The sequence below is a fragment of the Hemiscyllium ocellatum genome, chromosome 13 (genome assembly GCF_020745735.1).
Source record: "Hemiscyllium ocellatum isolate sHemOce1 chromosome 13, sHemOce1.pat.X.cur, whole genome shotgun sequence".
Classification (NCBI taxonomy): Eukaryota; Metazoa; Chordata; class Chondrichthyes; order Orectolobiformes; family Hemiscylliidae; genus Hemiscyllium; species Hemiscyllium ocellatum.
Window position 1 is genome coordinate 41,000,283 of NC_083413.1, and position 27,096 is coordinate 41,027,378.

Below are 27,096 nucleotides of genomic sequence, written 5' to 3' on the forward strand. Positions count from 1 at the left end.
ATAGACCAACAGGTTTGCTTGAAATCTCAAGCTTTTGGAGTGCTACTCCTTTGTTAGATGAAGTGAAATGTACAGAGGATACTATTTGTGAACTTGGTTAAGTTGTGAACTACAGATGTAAAGAAGACAAAATTTGAGATTTTCTAAACTCTTAACAATAAACAGTAAGCATCAATTTTCCCTGCAAATATATTGGGATGGCGTACTAATGATAAATTGCAAGAAAGCATTTGCAAAGATATTTTCACATATTAAAATTACACAAAATTTCAAGATATTCAAAGTTTGAAATGCACAGAAGTTTCTTGTGCACCCTAATGTTCATTTTTGTTTCATTTTGTTACAGCTGTTCATGTGTTTTATGTGGATCATTCTTCAAGTGATAATAATTTTCATGTATTCTGATCTTCCATTGGTTACCAAAAATAATTCTCAAAGAACAGTCATTTCAGCTGAGGAGGAAGAACCTTTGGTTCATGATGATGTAAACTATGAAGCTGCTGAGAACAATCAGTATGGTAGCATTATTGCACATGAAAACTTAGTTCAACCAACTAATGAAATGGATGGTGAAAATAGCAGAGTGGATGAGTATCAATATATCCCTAATGGACACATTGATGAAGAATACAAAATGAATGATAATCCTTTCCATAATTTTAGTGCCACGAAAGGTGGGTATTCACAAATTGGTTCTTATGAACTACTTGTAAGATTCTACACATTTTTGGTATTGTTTATCCTTTTTGTTCATGGAAACTTGATTTATCACCATATTTAACAAAACCTAAACATCTTTTACTAATTGCGCACAATTTATTTCAAAATGGTTTGTACAATGGATTATCTGTGCAATCTGCTTATGGGCTGTCATTTTTCTTAAAAAAGAAAATACATTAGTTTGAAACCTAATGAAAATCTAAGACAAACTTCCAGCTCTCGGGTGGCAGGAAAATAATGGGGAGAATGGTTCACTATACATTTGTCACCATTGGAGTTCTGAAATTCCTGTGAAAATCCAGGACTAAATGTCTGACCTCATTCTAAATATTGTGTCCTAACTGAAAAGCACATAATTTCTGCTTATATTATTTTTTTCCCCTCCTTTTCTCCCTTCCACTTATTATTTGTCCTCAATACCATGCAAATTCTGTAGTACCCAAATTATTTATTTTTGCAGTGCTGTAATGCCTCAGTTGAGAACACCTCATATAACTGTATAATGAGTGTCTGCTTAAAGTGAATGGAAAAAGTGATCACGTTTTTGTTCTGTTGTTCTGGATGTGTTTACACTTGCAAATGGGGTATTTTCCCAAATCTTGGTTTGCTGAAATTTCTGTTGCAGTAGAGACGTGTTTACTGGACCTAGGTTTAGAGTTTGTTTAGCTTCTATCTTGTCTTGTGTAGCTCAGTGCTACTGTTGTAGACCAGACCAGACCACCACAAAATATTTAAAGGTGGTAGCCTAGACCCTGACTTTTTCTTATTTTAAACGCAAATGTAACATGGAGTGTTCTAGATGCAATGTGACTGGTGAAACTACTTGACTTCAAGCGAAACTCAATTTATTCAAATACTGCAGTTAAAATACTACAAAAGAATGAATAACTGAGAGTAACTTACCTCTATTGGAAATCTTAACAGAATAATAGACATAGTAGATTAGATTAGGTTCCTACAGTATGGAAGCAGGTCCTTTGGCCCAACAAGTCCACACCGACCTTCCGAAAAGTAACCTGCCCAGACCCAACTCCCTCTGACTAATGCACCTAACACTATGGACAAGTTAACATGGCCAATTCACCTCACCTGCACATCTTTGGATTGTGGGAGGAAACTGGAGCACCTGGAGGAATCCCAAGCAGACACTGGGAGAATATCCAAACTCCACACAGACAGACAGTTGCCCGAGATTGGAATTGAACCCGGGTCCCTGGTGCTGTGAGGCAGCAGTGCCAGCCACTGAGCCACCGCACCACTCCTAAGAAAGTGGTACGAGCGAGCACAGCAATCTCACGCGTTCCTGAGTGGTAACTATTACAAATTTTGTAATATTCCATAAACATGCCCCTTGGCAAAAAGGCAAATTTTTTCATATGTGACACCCATAGTAGGAAGAGAAACCCAGCTTCTAGCTGTAACCAAGGTTGGGGTGGTGGGGGGAGGAACATCTACTTCAAGACTCCAGTAGCTGCAGCTGAGTCTAAAAGCTTAAAAAAATCTGAAAAATTCTGGTCTGAAAGCTGGCCACACCCATCCAAGCTGCTTCTATTGTTCCAACTTTTAAAACAAAATACAAGGCCTCACAAGCTGCTTACGTTACCACAGATAGATTAAATGAGAATGCCAAGCAATCTTGAAAGAAACCAGGGCACAATACACCTCTTAAAGCCACAGCATTGTCATATTACTCTAAACACATAATAGAATTCCTTTTATTTTCAAATAAAAGATAAAGTAACCACAAGATGGTTGTTTCAAAGTTATGCAATTTCGAAAATATTGGGTTTTAATTGCAGAGAAGGTAAGAAGCATTTCAACCTTTGGTGCGGACGCAGTACTTAACTGTAAGTAATGAATGAATATAAACAGTTCACTGAGAAATCTGAGACTTTTCTGAAAATTACAAAACACTTTAGCATTGTATTTTGGTTATTTTAATTCCAATTCAGTTAGCATATCAGCACAATGATTTTCTCATTTGTTCACATTTGTGACTTGGTTTTACTGTGAAATATTTTGGTCTAACTTCTTCTGTTATTATCATCATGCTTTTTGTAATTTTAAAGACAGGAAATATAATTGAATTCATGTGCAGATGTCAATAAGGAAATTAAATGAAAAACAATTATCTTTATTAGTTGAATCTAAAGTCATTTTTCCAGGCAGTCAAATGACAAGTAAACATGGTATTTAGGACTTCTTTCCTGTGTCATTTTTTGAGGGGAAAAAGAATTATAGGTTGCCAGTTTAGAAGTAGGATTTTCATCAGCATAACTTTTTGCTCTGAAATTTCTAGTTTCAAAGGAAATAACAAAATACTTCAATACTTCTCTGGTATGCAGAGAAAATATAGGCACTTCTTTTGTATTATAAGGTTTATCTAGTACAGCTAATAAAACAACTTGCATATGAAGGAACTTTTGCCAAAGAGAACTCTTTGAATCTAAGCAAATGAGAGACAGAAAGCTTTTGTTATAATTTGAAGGCAAGATGAGGTCTTTGTATTTTAGAAGGCTTAATTTTCAAGTAAGTTGCCACAATACACAGTATGCTATGAATGAATAAGAATACTATTTAGTGGAGTATACGTCATTTAAAGCTTCCCTTTTCACTCTTTTTTGCTTTCCAGTTTATTTAGGTCTGGTCTTTATTTCTTGGTCTTTAAACAGGTCTGTTTCTTGATACTAAAATTTTTTCGGTCGCCTAACTGAGCTAGGTATGTTGAAAAATAATTAATTTGGTTCTCAACATTTTGTAATTTGGTTATTAGGTTATTGTTTTGGGAATTCTTTGCTGAGTCTGCACATATGTCTGTATGAAAACGGAAACTTTTGTGAAGAGCTTTCAGGGCAATAAAATGATGTCAATCCAATTAGTCTTAAAGGGATATAAATCAAAAATGTATTTTTATTTCCCAGATAAATTACTTTAGCTGTTTGCAAATGTTTGCCTTCGCTCTGATGTAGGATTAATATTAAAATGAGAAATCTATTTTTATGTATTAAGCATTTGTAGCCAGACTTTATTAAAGAGAAAGATTTTCAGTGTCCCTAACATCCATTAAGAATATGGAAAAAGTTACATTACTATCCTAGAATGTTTTGGATAAGCTAAAGCATGTTTTGGTGCAGGAAAGAAGTCTTTAGACTTAATGATACTTAATTGCACTTGTTTTATTCATTGTAGTCATTTGTTATATTCTGTTGTCCTTGGGATCCTGTTGGCAGTCTCAGTGTGCCACCTTGTGGCAAAACCTTTCTAACTGTGGTGAGAAATCTCTCCGTTTTGAATAAATAAATGATGGACATTAGTAGCAAATTTATTTTAATTTTAAAAGATTTTCTACAAAATAAAGCTGGCATATTTTGGTTATCACATATCTTTTTCCTTTTTTTAAAAAAAATGTTGTCATTTAAAGCCAATTCTTAGGATTTTTACTTTAAGATTTGCACCTTATCAAATGAATATAAAATTACTCAGTCATCTTATGCATATACATGAACATTGTTGTCACCAGACCAGCCAGAGAAAATAACAGATGTGATTCAGTAATTGACTTTTTAATTCTGTCCTCATAAAATCAAGTCACATGACATTGTATTATGCAGCTTCAATGTTCTGAAATACTGCCTGAATAAAATAGAATATATTTAAAAATACGTTTCTTTAGAATAAAGCATTATTGACTCTCTTCTTGGACACAAAATCATGGAGTGAAAGCCATATTTTTTAATTCACTTGAGACTGTGTGTCGCTGCTTGACTGGCCAGCACTTGTAGTCTATCTCCTTAGTCCTGCTTGATAAGGTGGTGGTAAGCTGCCACCTTGAACTGCAGCAATCCATGTGCTGTAAGTAGAAGTCCATGTACTGTACTGCTTTTCCTACCTTATTTGTTGGATTTGATAAAACTCTGAATTCAATTATAAAATGTATTTGAAAAACTAGTTGAGGATCATTCCCATCTTCACTGCCTGAGCAGTAATTTGGCAAAGTCCATTTGTTATGGAGCTCATTGAATCTTTCACTTATTTTCACCAATAAGTTCAAATTAAAAAAAAAACTCCATTATTTCTTGTAATAGATAATTTTGTTTTAAATGTAGTTTATAATTAGTTTGGTGTTTCCATTTCAGAGTACCTGCGAGAGGAAGTTGTGGTTGTTCTTACTGCACAATTCATTACACTATTCAATCAAACTGCTTTAGAGGTATGTAAGCAGATTTAACTCGAGCACCTTGAATTAGATACAACCAGTTTGGTAAGTTAAATGGCAAATGTCACATTAAAAGCTCTGCTTAGCATTGATGGATTACTCTAGACATTTCTATACTGGTTGCTTTCGAAAGTAGATGTAGCTGAATGATTGATAGTAAAGATGTTGCAGAATTGAATTTAATTCTCTGCACTTGTATTTATTAGCTACCTGTGATCAATCACTTTTTTTAACTTTAGAAATGGTCAATTTTAATTCCATAAAGCAATTTGATATGCGAGTCAATAGTTTTTATTTTGTCTATTCCTATAGAATTTTGTTTCTACTGGTATTACATTAGAGGAGTATTCTTGCAAAAGGCAGTGTATACTTCTATTTGAAGGCACTTGCCCTGTCCTGGAAATTAATTTCAAGCATTCTGCGTGCATTGCAAAAGTAAGCCTAGCTTGTTTCCATAAAAGAAAAGAGAGATTATTCGGGGAGGGATTAGACAGCCATGGCTGACAAAGGAAGTCAGGAAATGTATTAAAGAAAAAGAGAGACCCTATAAAGTGGCCAAGAAGATTGGGAAGGCTATAAAAACAAACAGAGGATAACAAAGAGAGAAATAAGGAAGGAGAGGATCAAATATAAAGTTAGGCTAGCCAGTAATATTAGAAATGATAGTAAATGTTTCTTTCAATACATAAGAAACAAACGACAGGCAAAAGTAGACATTGGGCCACTTCAAACTGATGCTGGAAGCCTAGTGATGGGAGATGAGGAAATAGCAGGAGAACTTAACAAGTACTTTGTGTCAGTCTTCACGGTGGAAGACATGAGTAATTTCCCGGAGGAGAAAGTGAGGGATGCCAGTGCTGGAGATCAGAGCTGAAAATGTGTTGCTGGAAAGCGCAGGAAAGGCTGAAGAAGGGCTCATGCCCAAAACGTCGACTCTCCTGCTCCTTGGATGCTGCCTGACCATCATGAGTAATATCCCAACAATTAAAGGGAGTCAGGGGATTGAGTTGAGTATGGTTACCATTACAAAAGAGAAAGTGCTAGAAAAGCTAAAAGGTCTTAAAATTGATAAATCCCCTGGCCCCGATGGGATACACCCTAGAGTTCTGAGGGAGGTGGCTGAGGAAATAGCGGAGGCGTTGGTTGAGATCTTTCAAAAGTCACTGGAATCAGGGAAAGTCCCGGATGATTGGAAGATCGCTGTTGTAACCCCCTTGTTCAAAAAAGAATCAAGACAAAAGATGGAAAATTATAGGCCAATTAGCCTAACCTTGGTTGTTGGTAAAATTCTAGAATCCATCATTAAGGATGAGGTTTCTAAATTCTTGGAAGAGTAGAGTCGGATTAGAACAAGTCAACATGGATTTAATAAGGGGAGGTCGTGCCTGACAAACCATGGTGTTTGAGGTGAGCTACTGGTATGCATTGAGGATTGGCTGTCTGACAGAAGGTAGAGAGTTGGGATTAAAGGTTCTTTTTTGGAATGGCACCCGGTGACAAGCGGTGTCCCACAGGGTTTAGTGTTGGGGCCACAGCTGTTCACGTTTTACATTAATGATCTGGATGAAGGGACTAGGAGCATTCTAGCGAAGTTTGCCGATGATACGAAGTTAGGTGGACAGGCAGGTAGTACTGAGAAAAGGGGAGGCTGCAGAAGGATCGAGAGTTTGGGAGAGTGGTCCAGGAAATGGCTGATGGAATTCAATGTGAGCAAATGCGAGGTCTTGCACTTTGGAAAAAAGAATACAAGCATGGACTACTTTCTAAACAGTGAGAAAATTCGTAAAGCTAAAGTACAGAGGGATCTGGGAGTGCTAGTCGAGGATTCTCTAAAGGTAAACATGCAGGTTGAGTCCGTGATTAAGAAAGCAAATGCAATGTTGTCATTTATCTCAAAGAGGGTTGGAATATAAAAGCACCGTTGTGCTACTGAGACTTTATAATGCTCTGGTTGGCCCCATTTGGAGTACTGTGTCCAGTTTTGGTCCCCACACCTCAGGAAGGACATACTGGCACTGGAGCGTGTTCAGCAGAGATTCACACGGATGATCCCTGTAATGATAGGTCTAACATTCGAGGAACGGCTGAGGATTCTGGGATTGTATTCATTGGAGTTTAGAAGATTAAGGGGAGATCTAATAGAAACTTACAAAATAATACATGGCTTGAAAAGGGTGGACGCTAGGAAATTGTTTCCATTAGGTGAAGAGACTAGGACCCGTGGACACAGCCTTTAGAATTAGAGGGGGTCAATTCAGAACAGAAATGCGAGACATTTTTTCACCCAGAGAGTGGTGGGCCTGTGAAATTCATTGCCGCAGAGTGCAGTGGAGGCTGGGACGCTAAATGTCTTCAAAGCAGAGATTGATAAATTCTTGATGTCACAAGGAATTAAGGGCTCCGGGGAGAATGTGGCTAAGTGGAATTGAAACGCCCATCAACCATGATTGAAAGGCGGAGTGGACTCGATGGGCCGAATGACCTTACTTCCACTCCTATGTTTTATGGTCTTAAGAAAACATGCATTTAATACAGCTGAGAGATTTTGAGCAAGTTCTATTCTTACCTTGCACCATATAAAAATCCATTTCTGTCAGTTAAATAATGTACTGTGCTCCTTCTGGACATCAATATGATATTTTAAGCAGGAGACCTGTCTGTCTGTCTTGGGAACAGATGAGAGAAATCATAACTTTTGTTGCTTTGAGATTATGTGTGAATGATCCCAAATTAATAATAGGTTTTAATTCAGGAAACAAAATTCTTCAAGCGGTTTATCCACCTTGGTAAACTCTGAGGTTATTATCTCACCACTTCAATTGGATTGTTGTTTCTTATTTTCCCATGTTGGTGATTTTTTGTTATGCTTTTGAGTTTTTGTGTTATCCTTGGCTCACAATATACTTAGCGACTACCATTATATGATACTGAATGGCTAATTTACGGCAACGTTGCCCAAAACATTTTTAATGTAAGTCCTACATTAACAATTATAGTAAAATGCTTCCAATCCCTATATTGTAACGAAGGGTGTCATTTTATGTATTTGGGTGTAGGTCCAGTTTTTATGAAGAGCTTGAAAAGAGCAGCTTTTCCAGAACTATGATTTTGAAATAGTAGATACCTCAAGATGGCTTAATAGAAGTTTGTTTATATCGTGGATCTGTATGATGCAGAGTTGAAAATAAGCACTTTTTTTGTAGTTAGTTCACAAGTTTTCAACAGTTTCAAGGAGATCTGACTGTAGTCAGAAACAAATATAGTTTCTCTTGCAACAAGATTTAGATTTGATTCCCTACAATGTGGAAACAGGACCTTTGGCCCAACAAGTCCACACCGACCCTCCGAAGAGTAACCCACCCAGACCCATTTTCCTCTGACTAATACACCTAGCACTATGGGCAATTTTAGCATGACCAATTCACCTAACCTGCATATCTTTGGATTGTGGGAGGAAACCAATGCAGACACTGGGAGAATGTGCAAACTCCACACAGACAGTCACCTGAGACTGGAATCGAACCCAGGTTTCTGGTGCTCTGAGGCCACAGTACTAACCATCGAGCCACCATCCCTCCCCAATGATTGTTCAGAATAGGTCAAGAAATAACGTTACTTCAGTTGAAAGTATACAGTTTGTGAAGTTTCCAGACCAGAAGTGTTTGGATAGAATTTTGCATATTATTAAAAAACTGAAAAAGTCTCAGTGCTCACAATCAGGCAGCTAATGGAAAAGTGAGGACTGCAGATGCTGGAGATCAGAGCTGAAAAATGTGTTGCTGGAAAAGGTAGGGAGGAGGGACTTGGGGGAGGGGCGTTTGGAATGCGATAGGTGGAAGGAGGTTAAGGTGAGAGTGATAGGCCGGGGAGGGGGTGGGGGCAGAGAGGTCAGGAAGAAGATTGCAGGTCAAGAAGGCGGTGCTGAGTCTGAGGGTTGGAACTGAGACAAGGTGGGGGAGGGGAAATGAGGAAGCTGGAGAAATCTGCATTCATCCCTTGTGGTTGGAGGGTTCCTAGGAGGAAGATGAGGTGCTCTTCCTCCAGGCCTCATGTTGCCATGGTCTGGCGATGGAGGAGGCCAAGGACCTGCATGTTCTTGGCGGAGTGGGAGGGGAGTTAAAGTGTTCAGCCACAGGGCGGTTGGGTTGGTTGGTGCGGGTGTCCCAGAGGTGTTCTCTGAAACATTCCACAAGTAAGCGGCCTGTCTCCCCAATGTATAGGAGGCCATGTTGGGTGCATCACACACACAGTAAATGATGTGTGTGGAGGTGCAGGTGAATTTGTGACGGATATGAAAGGATCCCTTGAGGACTTGGAGGGAAGTGAGGGGGGAGGTGTGGGCGCATTCTTTCCGGAATGCTGATCGGGGAGGGGAGGGATTCAGCATTCCGGAAGGACCACTCCCTCCGCGACTCCCTCATCAGGTCCACAACCCCCACCAACCAACCTCCACTTCCGGCACCTTCTCCTGCAAATGCAAGAAATGCAAAACTTGTGCCCACACCTCCCCCCTCACTTCCCGCCAAGGCCCCAAGGGATCCTTCCATATCCGTCACAAATTCACTTGCACCTCCACACACATCATTTACTCCACCCGGTATGTCCTCCTCTACATTGGGGAGACAGGCCGCCTACTTGCGGAACGCTTCAGAGAACACTTCTGGGATACCCGCACTAACCAACCCAACCGCCCGTGGCCGAACACTTTAACTCCCCCTCCCACTCCGCCAAGGACATGATGGCCCTTGGCCGCCTCCATCGCCAGACCATGGCAACACGATGCCTGGAGGAAGAGCGCCTCATCTTCTGCCTAGGAACCCTCCAACCACAAGGGATGAATGCAGATTTCTCCAGTTTCCTCATTTCCCCTCCCCCCACCTTTTCTCAGTCCCAACCTTCGGACTCAGCACTGCCTTCTGGATCCGCAGTCTTCTTCCTGATCTCTCCACCTCCACCCCCTTCTCCGGCCTATCACCCTCACCTTAACCTTCTTCCACCTATCGCATTCCCTACGCCCCATCCCCAAGTCCCTTCTCCCTACCTTTTATCTTGTCCTGCTTGGCACACCTTCCTCATTCCTGAAGAAGGGCTTATGCCCGAAACGTCGATTCTCCTGCTCCTTGGAGGCTGCCTGCCCTGCTGTACTTTTCCAGCAACACATTTTTTCAGCTCTGATCTCCAGCATCTGCAGTCCTCGCTTTCTCCTAGTTGATTTTAACTACTGCAAATCCTCTTGCAAGGATGCCTTCCTTGAAGAAGCTCTCCCCCTCCCTCTACAAGGATTTCAGTGAGTCCCTCGCTCACTGCACCCCCCCAGGTCATCTCCTCTGTCCTGAAGCTCTTCAGCCATGTCCTCAAACAGACTCGCTACCACAGCCACATCTCCTTCCTCAGCACCTGCCTACGGAACCAACTGACCCCACATGGACTCCGGACTACGTTCAGACCAACAAAATTTGGACCCAACCAGGACCTACAACAAATCCGAAGCCTCCAGCAACAGACCTCCCTCTGGATCCTCGCCTCCACGCTTGCAGCCATGCGTCGCTACCTACATTCCCTGCAGTCAGCCCTACCCCAGCTCAGGGCAACACTCTCACAGACCTGCAAAGGACCTCTACTGTTCTTCATCTACAGAAGAATCCATACACTAAACAAACAGTTCTTCCTAGCCATATTGGAATTAAAGACAGTAAGTACCAAAAACTTTCATCTACTTACTCCCACACTCCGAAATCATCAACCGTTCCAGTATCTTCCATCGGCCTCCGGAACTGCTCGAGCACCATTAACCACGTGGCCGCTGCAGCAACCGCCACCGCGAACCATGACGTCACTTCCATGCCCCCACTGACCATGCAGCCTTCATGATAGCCGCTCAGACAACCGCCTCCACAATCACCAGGAAGACCATCTGCGACAGATTCGCGGCCTCCACGGGGTCCACAGCCACCAGGAACAACACCGTTTCTGTCGTTGCCACAGCCACTTCCGCCCCTAGAGTTGCCGTCGCCGCATCTACTTCCGCCCTTAGTGACGTCACTCACCTGCACAACGACCATGCCGCCCCCGTGCCTAACCCTAACCCCGCCCCCACTCCCAGCTCCACATCCACACCAGGTCATATCTCCCAGCCTTGCCGTATTTTCACCATCCCTACAGACTTCCCCCTCTCTGAGGATGAAAGATCAGTCCTCAGCAGAGGCCTCGCCTTCATCCCCCTACTCTCCAGGATTAACAAGTTCAACACGCAGTGAAACATCGAACAATTCTTCCGCCACCTTCGCCTCCGCGCCTATTTCTTCAACCAGGACTCTCACCCACCCTCTGATGACCCCTTCTCCCACCTCCAACACACCCCATCCACCTGGACACCCCGTGATGGCCTCTTACCCGCCCTCGATCTCTTCATAGCCAACTGCCGCCGCGACATTGACCGCCTCAGCCTGTCCACCCCTCTCTCTCACTCCAACCTCTCACCCTCGCAACGTGTAGCCTTCCACTCCTTCTGTCCCAACCCCAATCTCACTATCAAACTGGCTGACAAGGGAGGCGCGGTGGTAGTTTGGCGCACCGATCTTTACTTTGCTGAGGCTAAATACCAGCTCGCGGACGCCTCCTCCTACTGTCCCCTTAACATGACCCCACCCCCCACCAAACCATCATCTCCCAGACCATCCATAACCTCACCATCTCAGAGGATCTCCCATCCACTGCCTCCAACCTCATAGTCCCACAACCCAGCACCGCCCATTTCTACCTCCTGCCCAAAATCCACAAACCTGTCTGCCCCGGCTGACTCATTGTCTCAGCCTGCTCCTGCCCCACCGAACTCCCCTCTGCATACCTCGACACGGTCCTGTCCCCCTTAGTCCAAGAACTCCCCACCTACATTCGGGACACCACCCACACCCTCCACCTCCTCCATGATTTTCGCTTCCCCGGCCCCCAATGCCTTATCTTCACCATGGACATCCAGTGACTATACACCTCCATCCCCCATCACGAAGGCCTCAAAGCCCTCCACTTCTTCCTTTCCTGCCGACCCAACCAGTACCCTTCCACTGACACACTCCTTCGACTGAACTGGTTCTCGCTCTGAACAACTTCTCTTTCCAATCCTCCCACTTCCTCCAAACCAAAGGAGTAGCCATGGGCACCCACATGGGCTCCAGCTATGTCTGCCTCTTCATTGGTTATGTGGAACAGTCCATCTTCCGCAGCTGCACTGGCACCGCCTCCCACCTTTTCCTCCACTATATCGATGACTGTATCGGCACTACCTTGTGCTCCCACGAGGAGGTTGAACTGTTCATCCACTTCACTAACACCTTCCACCCCAACCTCAAATTTACCTGGACCGTCTCAAACTCCTCCCTATCCCTCCTAGACCCCTCCATTTCTATTTCGGGCGACCGACTCAACACGGACATTTACTATAAACCGACCAACTCCCACAGCTACCAAGATTACACCTCTCCCACCCTGCCCTTGTAAAAACGCCATCCCATTTTCCCAACTCCTTCGCCTCCGCCGCATCTGCTCCCAGAAGGACCAGTTCCAATACCGAACAACCCAGATGGCTGCCTCCTTCAAAGACTGCAATTTCCCTTCACACGTGGTTGACGATGCTCTCTACCGCATCTCCTCCACTTCCCGATCCTCCGCCCTTGAACTCCGTCCCTCCAATCGCCCCCCACTGGTCCTCACCTACCATCCCACCAACCTCCAGTTACATCGTATCATCCTTCGTCATTTCAGCCACCTCCAAACAGACCCCACCACCAGGGATATATTTCCCTCCCCTCCCCTATCAGCGTTCCGAAAAGACCACTCCCTCCACGACTCCCTCGTCAGGTCCACACCCCCCACCAACCCAACCTCCACTCCTGGCACCTTCCCCTGCAACTACAAGAAATGCAAAACTTGCGCCCACACCTTCCCCCTCACTTCCCTCCAAGGCCCCAAGGGATCCTTCCATATCAGTCACAAATTCACTTGCACCTCCACACATCATTTGCTGCATCCGCTGCACCCGATGTGGCCTCCTCTACATTGGGGAGACAGGCCGCCTACTTGCGGAATGTTTCAGAGAACACCTCTGGGACACCCGCACCAACCAACCCAACCGCCCCGTGGCTCAACACTTTTAACTCCCCCTCCCACTCCGCCAAGGACATGCAGGTCCTTGGCCTCATCCATCGCCAGACCATGGCAACATGACGCCTCGAGGAAGAGGGCCTCATCTTCCTCCTAGGAACCCTCCAACCACAAGGGATGAATGCAGATTTCTCCAGCTTCTTCATTTCCCTTCCCCCCACCTTATTTCAGTCCCAACCCTCAGACTCAACACCGCCTTCTTGACCTGCAATCTTCTTCCCAACCTCTCCGACCCCACCCCCTCTCCGGCCTATCACCCTCTCCTTAACCTCCTTCCACCTATCGCATTCCCAACATCCCTCCCCCAAGTTCCCCCTCCCTACCTTTTATCTTGTCCTGCTTGGCACACCTTCCTCATTCCTGAAGAAGGGCTTATACCGGAAACGTCGATTCTCCTGCTCCTTGGATGCTGCCTGACCTGCTGCGCTTTTCCAGCAACAAATCTTTCAGCTAAAGGCCTGATAACTCTCAGGGCCGGAACTAAGAAGAATTAGTAAAGTCAAACTGATAGATTTAAAAGGAAAGAAAACTCTTTGAATTTTTGAAAATATGTAATATGATGGTGTTGCAAGTAGATGAGATTTTGTCTTGAGTTTCGAAACCTTTCAAGTGATATTCTATGTAAATAGTTTAATTTTATTTATATTTCCGTTGTGTACTAAACTTTTATCTTAGGCTGTCAATTTAGTTTTAAAACTATGTGCTTATGTTTCTGTGAAAGACTGCCTGGTTAAATTAAAAGAAAATATGACCTATTGGGCCAAATTTAATTCTGGAGTCTGACATAATATAATTTGAGTCCCAACCATAACACAATTATTCAGAACTTTTCGGGTCAACTGTTTTGACGTTTTATGTATCTCTGCTTACCTTTTGGAGCAAAACACGTTGAAGATGTTTAACCTAACATGCTGAATTTTAATTTCAGACAATGGTTACTCCTATTACACAGAAGTATTTCCACTTTGGTGAATTGGAGAACAGTTTGATGTACTGTATATGTGGAGTAGAAGTAAGTAATAATTCATGTCATGATGAAATATGGTGTACTTTGCCTTTATTAATCAATCATTAATAGTGATTCTGATAGTATATTTTGGGTGGTCCGACTGTATCGAAGCATAAAATAATTCCTTGGAAAAGAAGGCCTGCTACCATCGAATACTCTATTGAATGGAACATTTGTTAAATCTACTTGGAATTGATTTAAGTATGTAAATGAGAATGTTACCTTCTTAAATTAGAATTTGCACACAATGCAATCTTTATTGTAATTAAATTCTTCATTACTTAGAACTTTATCTGGATCTCACATTCCAAACACGGATCTTGAATGCATGAATTGAAACACTGAAATACTTGTCATGCGTAATAATAATGTAATTTTTATTTAATAATTTTAATTTTTTTAAGATTAAACATTATCCAGTAATTCAGCATAACACAGAACTGAAATTTTAAAAATAATTGGATTAAATGACAACTTAGATTTATAATCTTAACTCAATATAGTCATTGGTGGCAGTAGTTACTTTCTTTGTGGACAGTGTCTGAACTTGGGCTCATTTACATTATCATACACTCATTGTATGGAATTCTACAAGCTGCTTAACTTAAATGTTGGTAAAAGAAACAAAACTCCAATCTAAGTACAGCTATTAGCTTATGATATTTAATGTTAGACCAGGTGGGCATTGTAGAATTATTTTCTGGCATCACATTCTAACTTTTGTATTTTACAGGTGATAGTTGGTTTCTTTCTTGTGAGGTGGCTAAGCACGAAGTTTGCTGATCGAGTAATCCTGGCAGTGGGTCTTCTTATATGTAATATTTCTTGTGTTTGGTGTTTAATTTTCCTGGCAAATCCAAAAGGTAAGAGTTTTGTTGCATTTACTTCTTTTTATTACTTTCCCTTAGGTTTAAAATAAAACATTCCTTATGCAAATTTAAGTTCTGGTATAGAAAGATTTAATTTCTCGAAGATGCCCACTACTCCTCCAAGTTGTCAGTATACTTATTGGGTGATTGATATTTAGAATCAATAGTATTTACATATCAATTAATTAATTTTGCATAGCCCTTTCAATTGAAGTGAATTCAAACAAGATGAAATGTGTGCTTCTGTTCTGCATGATGTTAAACAGGTAGGTCACAGAATAAACTTCAGTGATGAATCCAATGATTTTGCATGTACTGTACAATTTTTAAAATAATAAAAAAAGTCTACTTGTTTTGATTTTAAACATCCATGGTGAGTCCATATAGGTGCTATCTGATTTTTGCTGATAAGTATAATGGTAAACTTAACACAGTTATATATTATGACTGTGTATTTAAACACTCATGATCTTGATATGGATGGTGAGACTCAGCTCCACATTTTGAAGGGCTTTTGCCCAAAATGTCAATTCTCCTGCTCCTCGGATGCTGCCTGACCTGCTGTGCTTTTCCAGCACCATACTCTGACTACAGATTTCCAGTGCACTGCAGCTCCATTGTAGAACACATTCTTCCTTGGAAGAAGATCAGGGTCATCAGGCATTGATTCCCACTTGCTGAATCTTTGGCAGTGCAGCTCCAGGACCATTGCTTTACTTTTTAAAAAAAAATTTGGCCATGGCATGTAGCTGTCGCTGGCTGGATGAGAATTTGTTGCCAATCCCTAATTGCCCCAATCTGCGTAGCTTGCTTGAACATTTTAAGAATCACCCACATTTCTGTCTCTAAAGAACATTGATGAACCGGAGAGAATTTTATGACAATCAACAGTGGTTATATGGTTGACATTAAGCTAGATTTAAACTTTTTTTCATTAAATTCACATTTCTGCCAATGTAGGATTTGAAATCTTATCCCCAGAGCATTAGCCTATCCTCTGGGTTGTTAATCCAGTGATATTACTAGTGCACCATATACTCCATAAAATTTCAGGATAAATAGCCACCACTCCATCTGCTCCTATACGTTTATATGGTACCACTAATTCAAATAAATCGCACTTTATTGGAATCAATTATGTGTAAATGTTTTTTACTTGTTGTAGAAGTATGAACCTGTCATCTTTTGTCTCTTTGCAGGGAGTTTTGCCATGTTGCTAACAGAGTTTGTGGTAGGTGTGTTTCTCCAAATTCTGGGGTTGCCATTTGTTGCAGTTTCTCAAGTGTCTTTGTTTTCAAAAGTTACAGCAGAGAAAACACAAGGTCAGTGGGTGTGGTTTCTCTTCCCCACTCCCAGTTTTTATGATGAGTGCTTATGTTGGCATTTGGTTTTATTGTATCCCATCCCCCATAAAGCATGGCACACCATTTTTAGCATAAGCAATTTGTTGTAGCTTGCAGGTCCGGGAATTATGTTTTGTGTCTTTTGATGAAGGTTCACAATATTATTATCACCATTCCGAATATTGAGTTCTTACATGGACAGATCTATGTATTGCTTTAAGTTTAATTTGTATTTTGATATGGTCTGTGTAAGGGGAATTATGGTTTGACTTTCATTTTTAAATTTGTGTTAACTGGTGCAGAGGTGGTTAAAGTTTGTTGATGCACATATTTTCAATGATATTATTCCTCATGCGGTGTAGTGCTGGAAGTGAAGTTCCACTATTCCCTGAAAGGTCATAGTAATTCAGGATTTTAATGAAGTGTGCAAAAGTCACCCAATTTACCTGCCTTGTTCGACCCAGCTTGACAGTAAAACAAAAGACCAGGTTTCTGTATCTAAGAGGTTCTATTTGATACAAGTAATGAGATTTTAGCTGCAGGTAAAGACCTAAGAATGGTTGATATATAACTCTTAGTTAGAACCCTAACTCCTATAAGATCATAAGATTTAGGAGTTGAGTGAGGCCATTTGGTCCATCAGGTCTGCTTCACCATTTGATCATGACTGACATGTTTCTCAACCCCATTCTCCTGCCTTCTCCCTGTAACCTTTGATCATCATACCAATCAAGAATCTATCTGTCTCTGTCTTAAGTACACCCAATGATGTGACCTCTGCAGCAATGAACTCCACAGATTCACCATCCTCTGGTTGAAGAAATTCCTCCTCATCTCGGTTCTAAAGTGTCGTCCCTTCATTGAGGCTGTGCTGTTGGGTCTCATACTAGTGGAAACATCTTATCCACATCCACACTATCCAGGCTGATCAGCATTCTGTAAGTTTCAATCAGATCACCCCTCATCCTAAACTCCACCCAATATAGATTCAGAGTCCTGAACCATGCCTCACCTGCCAAGGCCCCACATCCTCAGGATCATCCTTGTAAATCTTCTCTGGAGCCACGCCAAAGCCAGAACATCCATCCTTCGATATGGGGCTCAAAACTGCTCACACTATGCCAAATAAAGTTCCTCTAGCAGACAAAATGAATTGTTATTATTGTGTTTGGAGTGAAAAATTGGAAAAGCAATTCAATGATCCCTGTATTTAAAAGGATGATTTGTTCTGCTTACTGAGATTTGCAGATTTTCAACCTTTCTTCAGGTACTTTCACTTCCCTTGCAGGAGGTTTGGAGCAACTAGTTCACAAATTATGAAGTTTTTGACCTATTGGTTAAAAGCCCAGCAATGTTGGAGAGAAAATAAACTGGCTTGCTTTAGGTATGTTTCTGTGCAGTGATAGAGAGAAAGCATCTTCCCTTTCATTGCTTCAAGCCAGATTGTTCATACTTATGGAATTGTTCAGCTGCCGAGGAGTCAATCACAAGGTTATTGATAGATAAAAGGCTATTGATTAGTCATCAATAGATGGTCAGCACTCCACAAAGCTGTCAGCCACTTGTTGCTGGCCAAGTCTCACTTTATGGAGCAAGTGAGGACTGTAGATGCTAGAGATCAGAGTCGAGTGTGGGTGTTGGAAAAGCACAGCAGGTTAGACAGCATCGGAGGAGCAGGAGAATCGACGTTTCAGGCAAGAGCCTTCATCAGGAATGAGGCTTGTGAGCTGAGGGGGTGGAGAGATAAATGGGAAGGGGGGTGGGCTGGAGGATAAGGTAGTGCACACTCCTTGCTGTCAGTTTGTTTGCAATTGACCTATCTTGACGAATTGATCAAGGAGCAGTGTGAATACCACCTAAAATGTGTATTAGTCACCTGATTTCGAGACGTGTAGCAAACCCTTTCATAATCTTTGTTCCTTTAAGCAATCCTTTTCCCGTTCAATACACAATCAAAAGTCCAGAAGGAAATGTAGAAAAATATGGTTTTACAGTGAAGATTTACTGTGTTGGAGTAGAGTTTGAAATAAGCAGTTCAGTGCATTAGAAACAAAGGTAAAAGAGAAAAAAGAACTGTTGCTACCTTGTGACATGAATCCAATTTAGTCGTAGAGCTGTACAGTATGGAAACAGACCCTTCGGTCTAACTCACCCATGCCGACCAGTCATTCGAAATTAATCTAGTCCCATTTGCTAGCATTTGGCCCATACATGCACCACCGTCTGTGTGAAGAAGTTACCACTTAGGTGCCTTTTAAATCTTTCCCCCCTCACCTTAAACCTATGCCCTCTAGATTTAGGCTTCCCTACTCTGGGGAAAAGACCTTGGCTGTTTACCCTATCCATGCCCTTCATGATTTTATAAACTTCTGTAAGGTCACTCCTCAGTCTCTGATGCTCCAGGGAAAATAGCCCCAGCCTATTCAGTCTTTCCCTATAGCTCAAATCCTCCAGCCCTGGCAACATCCCAATAAATCTTTTCTGAACCCTTTCAAGCTTCATAGCATCCTTCCCATAGAAGGGAGGCCAGAATTGCACACAGTATTCCCAAACTGTCCTATACAACCGCAACATGACCCCCTAACTCCAATACTCAATGCACTGACCAATAAAGGCAAACATACCACACACCACCTTAACTATCCTATCTACCTGTGCCCCCACTTTCAAGGAACTATGAACCTGCACTCCAAAGTCTCAGCAACACTTTTCAGGATCTTGCCATTAAGTGTATGTGCCCTGCCCTGACTGCCGTTTCAAAATGCAGCATTTCACAGTTATCTAAATTAAACTCGTTCTGCCACTCCTTGCTCCATTGGCACATCTGATCAAGGTCCTTTTTTACTCTGAGATAACATTCTTTGCTGTCCACTATGCCACCAATTTTGGTGTCATCTGCAAACTTACTAACTATACTTCCTGTGTTCACATCCAAATTATTTATATAAATGATGAAAAGCAGTGGACCTGCATCAATCCTTGCGGCACACCACTGGTCACAGGCCTCCAGGCTGAAAAGTAACCCTCCATCACCACCCTCTGTCTCCTACTTTTGAGCCAGTTATGTATCCAAATGGCTAGTTCTCCCTTGAGTCCATGTGATCTAACCTTGTGAACCATTCTACCATAAGGACCAGATCGAATGCTTTGTTGAAATCCATATTGACCATGTCCACCTCTCTACCTTCTTTAATCCTCTTCTTTATTTCCTCAAAAAAACTCAATCATGTTTGTGCATGGGCAATCATGTCTCACTATTGTCGATAGTCAGAACCAGCCAGAATGAAAAGTTGATGTTAGTATACCAGTCTTCAAAATGTCAGGCTGGGAAAAATGTTTTGAGTAGCTTAGAAAAAAACTCCAGAAGCAATAAACTGCTGGAAGCTAGGTATGGGAAACTCGTATGTTTTCCCTACAACTGTTTAGAAGTCCAAAAGAAGGATACTTCAGAAACCATCTAAAGCCATAACAACTAAACAAGATATTTTAAAGTGGAGACATAGCAGGAGCCATTACTGAGATTTAAGTAAGAGAATTTTAAGGTTGTTCTTGAGGGTAAAAGAATTGTAGCTTTTCTTGTATTTGTATTAAGGCCATTACAGATATTTCTTCTATGATGTAATTTAATTTTATCTTTTCTGTGTAATGAACTTTGATTTTTTTGGTTAAAAGTAAATTGAGAGCCTCATAATATGTTCAATGACTGACAGCTATTTTATGCAAGGCAGCTCTCACTTCAGGATCTGAGTTTCCCAGTATTACCATCGGCTGGGATCATAATGATTTTATCACCAATTATTCCAAAAATCCTTTTAACATTATTAAACACACATACTTAAAATGTGGTGCTAATAATGCAATTTTGAACTTGTAAGCTATGGTGTCATTTCACTAATTAGACGAAGGAAAGTCACGTCCACCATTCATGTGCAAAGTAATGTCATCAGCAGTAGGGCTTCTTGTGGCATCATCTCATTCTCAACTCTTATCTATAAATAAAGTAGCCCATGGCAGAGGATTGCAGGACCAGACTGATCATGCTTGGCTTGTTCTGACATAGCAACTAATATTTAAACAGCTACAATGAAACAATTAGAAAACTATTTTGTTAGCTATGTAACTATCACAGGATTCTGGATGTTAACTGTCAATAGTTTGGCGAAGGGAAGTCTTTTTTTGTATAATTTTGTCATGCAGTCTTTTGATATTGATATTGTGCTTAAGTCTTCATTATCAAGGTGAACCAGAAGCAGGAGGAATGGAAAATGATGGGGATAAGATAGTGTTTCAGTCTAGACAACCCTCAGAAGAGTTCTGCTTAAGGAAATGTGGAAGGATCTATTTCAATTTTTGCAAATTGACCTCCAAGCATCTTCACAAATGCAAACTAGATATTTCTTGACATTAAACTTCAATAAAAGTAGTTTTGTTGCATGAAACAGCATGAATAATTTGCACAAATTTATTTATTCCCACTGAGCTTATTCCTGGTGCTTGTAAACTGTTCTTAAACGGATCCTAGCAGTTGTAACAGGGTGACACCTGAGGTCTTCTGAATTTTGAATCTGCAGGCCCAGGGTAATTAATTTGCCAGTTGGTATTTCCCTATTATTACATTCCACTTTCATGCACCACTTTCAACAGACTCCTATAGCACCTTAAGGGTAATAAATGAGGGATCTTCAGGGCCCAGGGAAATACGTAGGTATTCTCACAGGTTGTTAAAACTCTTGTACTGTGGAAGTTTAAGAGCTGCCTTGTTACATGCCTGCACTAAGAAGATACCTAATTGCAGCACGCAATCCAAACATGCTTCTTTTTTGTTACAACCACGCAGCAATTCAATATCCAATATACACTTTCTTCTTCAAATTGGGTACTACTTTCTGTCCCATTTATTCCAGTATCTCTGTTGTCTGTTTTAAAGAGCATTCAGTTTTATATTTGAGTCCAGGTCCCCCCTATACCTGATTTGAGGTCTGACGTTTACCTCATGGTAAGATGTTCCCCAAATCTGAGCCGATCCGAGGTTTATAGGCTGGAGAGATATTGCTCGATTGGCTTTGCTAATATAAATTTACAGCAGTGCCAGAACCTGATTTTTTTTTTTTTTATTCATTCATAGGATGAGGGTGTCACTGGCTAGGCCAGCATTTATTGCCCATCCCTAGTTAAGAATCAACCACATTGCTGTGGGTCTGGAGTCACATGTAGGCCAGACCACGTAAGGAAGGTAGTTTCCTGCCCTAAAGGACATTAGTGAACCAGATGGGTTTTTCCCCAACAATTGACCATGGATTCATGGTCATCATTAGAAACTTAAAGTCAATAAATTTCCGGAATTAAGTTCCACCATCTGCCGTCGCAGGATTTGAACCTAGGTCCCACGACATTACCTGGGTCTCTGGATCAACGGGCCTTTGATAATTCCACTAGGCCATTGTCCTCTCATGTTCTGTAGGGCCCATTGGCTTTAAAAGTTCTGTCTTTTAGCGCTACCTTTTCTGTACTTTGCGTGTAAAAACTGGCCCTTGTCAGTAAATTGCAACTAGACCATGTTTTCCCAAACTCTTAAAATGCAGGTTGTAATTTTTAATTATGGTATTTCTAAAATAATGCAAACTTTGTTTGAGAAAGTAGCTTACATTCCTGGAAAAAGTAAGGACTGCAGATGCTGGAGATCAGAGCTTAACAATGTGTTGCTGGAAAAGTGCAGCAGGTCAGGCAGCATCAAAGGAACAGGAGAATCGACGTTTCAGGCATAAGCCCTTCAGGAATGAGGAGGGTGTGCCAAGCAGGCTAAGATAAAAGGTAGAGAGGAGGGACTTGGGGGAGGGGCGTTGGGAATACGATAGGTGGAAGGAGGTTAAGGTGAGGGTGATAAGCCGGAGAGGGGGTGGGGGTGGAGAGGTCAGGAAGAAGATTGCAGATCAAGAAGGCGGTGCTGAATCTGAGGGTTGGGACTGAGAAAAGGTGGGGGGAGGGGAATTGAGGAAGCTGGAGAAATCTGCATTCATCCCTTGTGGTTGGAGTGTTCCTAGGCGGAAGATGAGGCGCTCTTCCTCCAGGCATCGTGTTGCCGTTGTCTGGCGATGGAGGAGGCCAAGGACCTGCATGTCCTTGGCGGAGTGGGAGGAGGAGTTAGTGTTCAGCCACAGGGCAGTTGGGTTGGTTGGTGCGGGTGTCCCTCTGAAACGTTCCACAAGTAGACGGCCTGTCTCCCCAATGTATAGGAGGCCACATCGGGTACAGCAAATGCAGTAAATGATATGTGTGGAGGTGCAGGTGAATTTCTGACAGATATGGAAGGATCCCTTGGGGCCTTGGAGGGAAGTGAGGGGGGAAGGTATGGACACAAGTTTTGCATTTCTTGTGGTTGCAGGGGGAGGTGCCAGGAATGGATGTTGGGATGGTGGGGGTTGTGGATCTGACGAGGGAGTCACGGAGGGAGTGGTCTTTCCGGAACGCTGATAGGAGTGGGGAGGGAAATATATTCTTGGTGGAGGGGGTCTGTTTGGAGGTGGCGGAAATGACTAAGGATGATACGATGTATCTGGAGGTAGGTGAGGACCAGTGGGGTTCTGTCCTGGTGGCGATTGGCAGGGCGGGGTTCAAGGGCGGAGGAGCGGGAGGTGGAGGAGATGCGGTGGAGAGCATCGTCAACCATGTCTGAGGGGAAATTGCGGTCTTTGAAGAAGGAGGCCATCTAGGTTGTTCGGTATTGGAATTGGTCCTCCTGGGAGCAGATGCAACGAAGGCGAAGGAATTGGGAATATGGGATGGCGTTTTTACAGGGGGCAGGTTGGGAGGAGATGTAATCTAGGTAGCTGTGGGAGTCGGTCGGTTTATAGTAAACATCTGTATTGAGTCGGTCTTCCAAGATAGAAATGGAGAGGTCGAGGAAGGGGAGGAGTCTGAGACAGTCCAGGTAAATTTGAGGTTGGGGTGGAAGGTGTTAGTAAAGTGGATGAACTGTTCAAACTCCTCATGGGAGCGCGAGGTAGAGCCAATACAGTCACCGATGTAGCGGAGGAAAAGGTGGGGTGGTGGTGCCTGTGTAGCTCTGGAAGATGGACTGTTCCACATATCGAACGAAGAGGCAGGCATAGCTGGGGCCCATGCAGGTGCCCATGGCTACTCCTTTGGTTTGGAGGAAGTGGGAGGATTGGATGAGAACTTGCTCAGAATGAGGACCAGTTCAGTCAGTCGAAGGATGGTGTCATTGGAAGGGTACCGGTTGGTTCGGCGGGAAAGGAAGAAGTCGAGGGCTTTGAGGCCTTCATGATGGGGGATGGTGGTGTATAGGGATTTTATGTCCACGGTGAAGATAAGGCGTTGGGGACCGTGGAATCGAAAATCATGGCTGACCCCGCACCGCCAGTTTCTACCTGCTGCCCAAAATCCACAAACCTGACTGCGCCGGCCAACCCATTGTCTCAGCCTGCTCCTGCCCCACCGAACTCATTTCTGCATACCTTGACACGGTCCTGTACCCCTTAGTCCATGAACTCCCCACCTCCGTTCGGGACACCAATCACGCCCTCTATCTCCTCCATGATTTGCGCTTCCCCGGCCCCCAACGCCTTATCTTCACCATGGACATCCAGCCACTATACACCTCCATCCCCCATCACAAAGGCCTCAAAGCCCTCCACTTCTTCCTTTCCCGCCGACCCAAACAGTACCCTTCCACTGACACACTCCTTCGACTGACAAAACTGGTCCTCACTCTGAACAACTTCTCTTTTCAATCCTCCCACTTCCTCCAAACCAAAGGAGTAGCCATGGGCACCCACATGGGCCCCAGCTATGCCTGCCTCTTCATTGGATATGTGGAACTTCCGCAGCTACACTGGCACCACCCCCCACCTTTTCCTCCGCTACATCGGTGACTGTATCGGGGCTCCCACGAGGAGGTTGAACAGTTCATCCACTTTACTAACACCTTCCACCCCGAACTCACATTTACCTGGACCGTCTCAGACTCCTCCCTCCCCTTCCTAGACCTCTTCATTTCTATCTTGGACGACCGACTCTACACGGGCATTTGCTATAAACCGACTGACTCCCACAGCTACCTAAATTACTACACCTCCCACCCTGCCCCCTGTAAAAATGCCATCCCATATTCCCAATTCCTTCGCCTCTGCCGCATCTGCTCCCAGGAGGACCGATTCCAATACCGAACAACACAGATGGCCTCCTTCTTCAAAGACCGCAATTTCTCCTCAGAGTGGTTGACGATGCTCTCCACCGCATCTCCTCCACTTCCCGCTCCTCTGCCCTTGAACCCCGCCCCTCCAATCACCACCAGGACAGAACCCCACTAGTCCTCACCTACCACCCTACCAACCTCCAGATACATCGTATCATCCTTCGTCATTTCCGCCACCTCCAAACAGACCCCACCACCAAGGATATATTTCCCTCCCCACCCCTATCAGCATTCCGGAAAGACCACTCTCCCCGCGACTCCCTCGTCAGATTCACACCCCCCACCAACCCAACCTCTGCTCCCGGCACCTTCCCCTGCAACTGCAAGAAATGCAAAACTTGCGCCCACACCTCCCCCCTCACTTCCCTCCAAGGCCCCAAGGGATCCTTCCACATCCGTTAGAAATTCACCTGCACCTCCACACACATCATTTACTGCATTCGCTGCACCCGATGTGGCCTCCTATACATTGGGGAGACAGGCCGCCTACTTACGGAACGTTTCGGAGAACGCCTCTGGGACACTCGCACCAACCAACCCAACCGCCCCATGGCTGAACACTTTAACTCCCCCTCCCACTCAGCCAAGGACATGCAGGTCCTTGGCCCCCTCCATCGCCTGACCGTGGCAACACGCCGCCTGGAGGAAGAGCGCCTCATCTTCCACCTCGGAACCCTCCAACCACAAGGGATGAATGCAGATTTCTCCAGCTTTCTCATTTCCCCTCCCTCCACCTTTTCTCAGTTCCAACCCTCAGACTCAGCACTACCTTCTTGACCTGCAATCTACTTCCCGACCTCTCCGCCCCACCGCCTCTCCAGTCTATTACCCTCACCTTAACCTCCTTCCACCTATCGTATTCCCAACGCCCTTCCCCCAAGTCCCTCCTCCCTACCTTTTATCTTAGTCTGCTTGGCACACCCTCCTCATTCCTGAAGAAGGGCTTATGCCCGAAACGTCGATTCTCCTGTTCCTTTGATGCTACCTGACCTGCTTTTCCAGCAACACATTTTAAAGTTTACATTCCTGTTCTACATGAATGACTAAATCCAATTGCATCCGTTTCCTTTGCAGGATTCAGTCAAGGATTGCGTCGTTCAATTGGAGGACTTGCCACAATATTGGGTCCTATGTGGGCAGGCGGCTTAACTAATAACCTTTACATAATGTTGGGAGTCATGATGGGTCTTCTGACACTTCTGACTGTAAGTTAAATTGTATTAGGAATTGTTACTGTTTCTTGATGTAATTTCTGGTTTGTAAATTGGAAAATCAGCTGCTAATACAAATTTTCCTTTTACTTTACCAATCTCAATAGTTATGTAAATAAATAGACCAAAAAAAACTGATTCATACAGCTTTCCTCAGTGAAGTCAAATGCTTTGTGCATTAAGACTTCACATCCTGCCTCAAATCCATTATATTGCTTTGCACTTTGAAGTGTCAGAGATATTTCAGTTCTGCTGTTGACCACAGAAAAACTGTGCAATGGATAGCAGCTGGGAATTTGAAGCCTCTGCTGATGTTTTGTAATTCCCACCTTTGGACTGGGATCACAAGTACAACTTTAGAATCTGTGCTAAACTTCTAAGTTTCAACTAATGAACTTTGCACTTTGCTGCTCTATTGTAGATCAACTGTTTGCTTAGTCATCAGAGAATCCTGTGGATTCATTTCTATCTGAGATATTGCAGACTAATTAATTTTTTTGACAAATAACATGGGTCAGAGCATAAGTAAACTTTTCTGTTTTAATAATGGATTGAAGGGTGCATAAACTAACTTATTAACATCTGAAGGTTTGTGTTAAAATTTAGAAAGCAATATAACATAGAACAAAGAACATAGAAAAGTACAGCACAGAACAGGCCCTTTGGCCCATGATGTAGTGCCGTGGTTTAATCCTAATGTAAAATATAATAGTGCAATTCATCTTTTTTTGTTATTCTGTGTGGAATACAAGGTACTGTTAGAAGGGAGTGATCCTGAAAGATTCAAGATTGACTCAGGACTCCATCAAGGCTGGTAACGTTAGATTAGACATAGGAATTAATGGAAAATGTTTTGTTCTAGTCCTACACCAATCTCCTTCATTGTCCCTATATCTAGCACATTAATGACTAATGACTGTTTCCTAGTGTCATGTTCAACTGGAATATTGAATCAGCATTGCCATTAATTGCAATGCTTCCCTCATCTTCGCATCCATTGACTCAGTTCATACCTATAATAAGTGTGTTCAGACCTCGCTACAGCTATCTTTCTGTAAGGCCTCTTCCATTTCTTGTTTCTGAAGGGTTTTTTTTACATATTTTCTAATGGTACTACTTTCCATGTTAGTGCTTTTGATATGTCTCCCTTTGTCCTCAAACAAGGATTCTCCTGTTTGACAAGACTGTTGAACATGTCTGTTCTGTTTCCCAATACTCCCCTTTCCTCCCAGAATCTACATTGGGCTCCCATTGTCCTCACCTTCCAACTAACCAGACACCATATTCAATAGATCATCTTCTACCACTTGCAGTGCAGCAGCAGCCACTGTTTCCTTTGCCTTCTTTCCCTTT

General features: G+C 42.9%; 1 protein-coding gene across 3 annotated transcripts in view; it reads left to right on the forward strand.

Annotated features, from left to right (window-relative positions):
• The window catches only part of mfsd8l1 (major facilitator superfamily domain containing 8-like 1), a 78,119-nt gene that overhangs the window by 42,532 nt on the left and 8,491 nt on the right, over positions 1-27,096 (forward strand). For 2 of the 3 annotated variants that reach the window (XM_060834130.1, XM_060834131.1), the window contains 6 exons: positions 347-674; positions 4,857-4,930; positions 14,025-14,108; positions 14,839-14,968; positions 16,174-16,296; positions 25,607-25,737. In XM_060834130.1, the coding sequence (XP_060690113.1) occupies positions 347-674; positions 4,857-4,930; positions 14,025-14,108; positions 14,839-14,968; positions 16,174-16,296; positions 25,607-25,737 (870 nt within the window). The remainder of the gene's footprint in view (positions 1-346; positions 675-4,856; positions 4,931-14,024; positions 14,109-14,838; positions 14,969-16,173; positions 16,297-25,606; positions 25,738-27,096) is intronic. The other variant, XR_009645328.1, reaches the window with a different exon arrangement.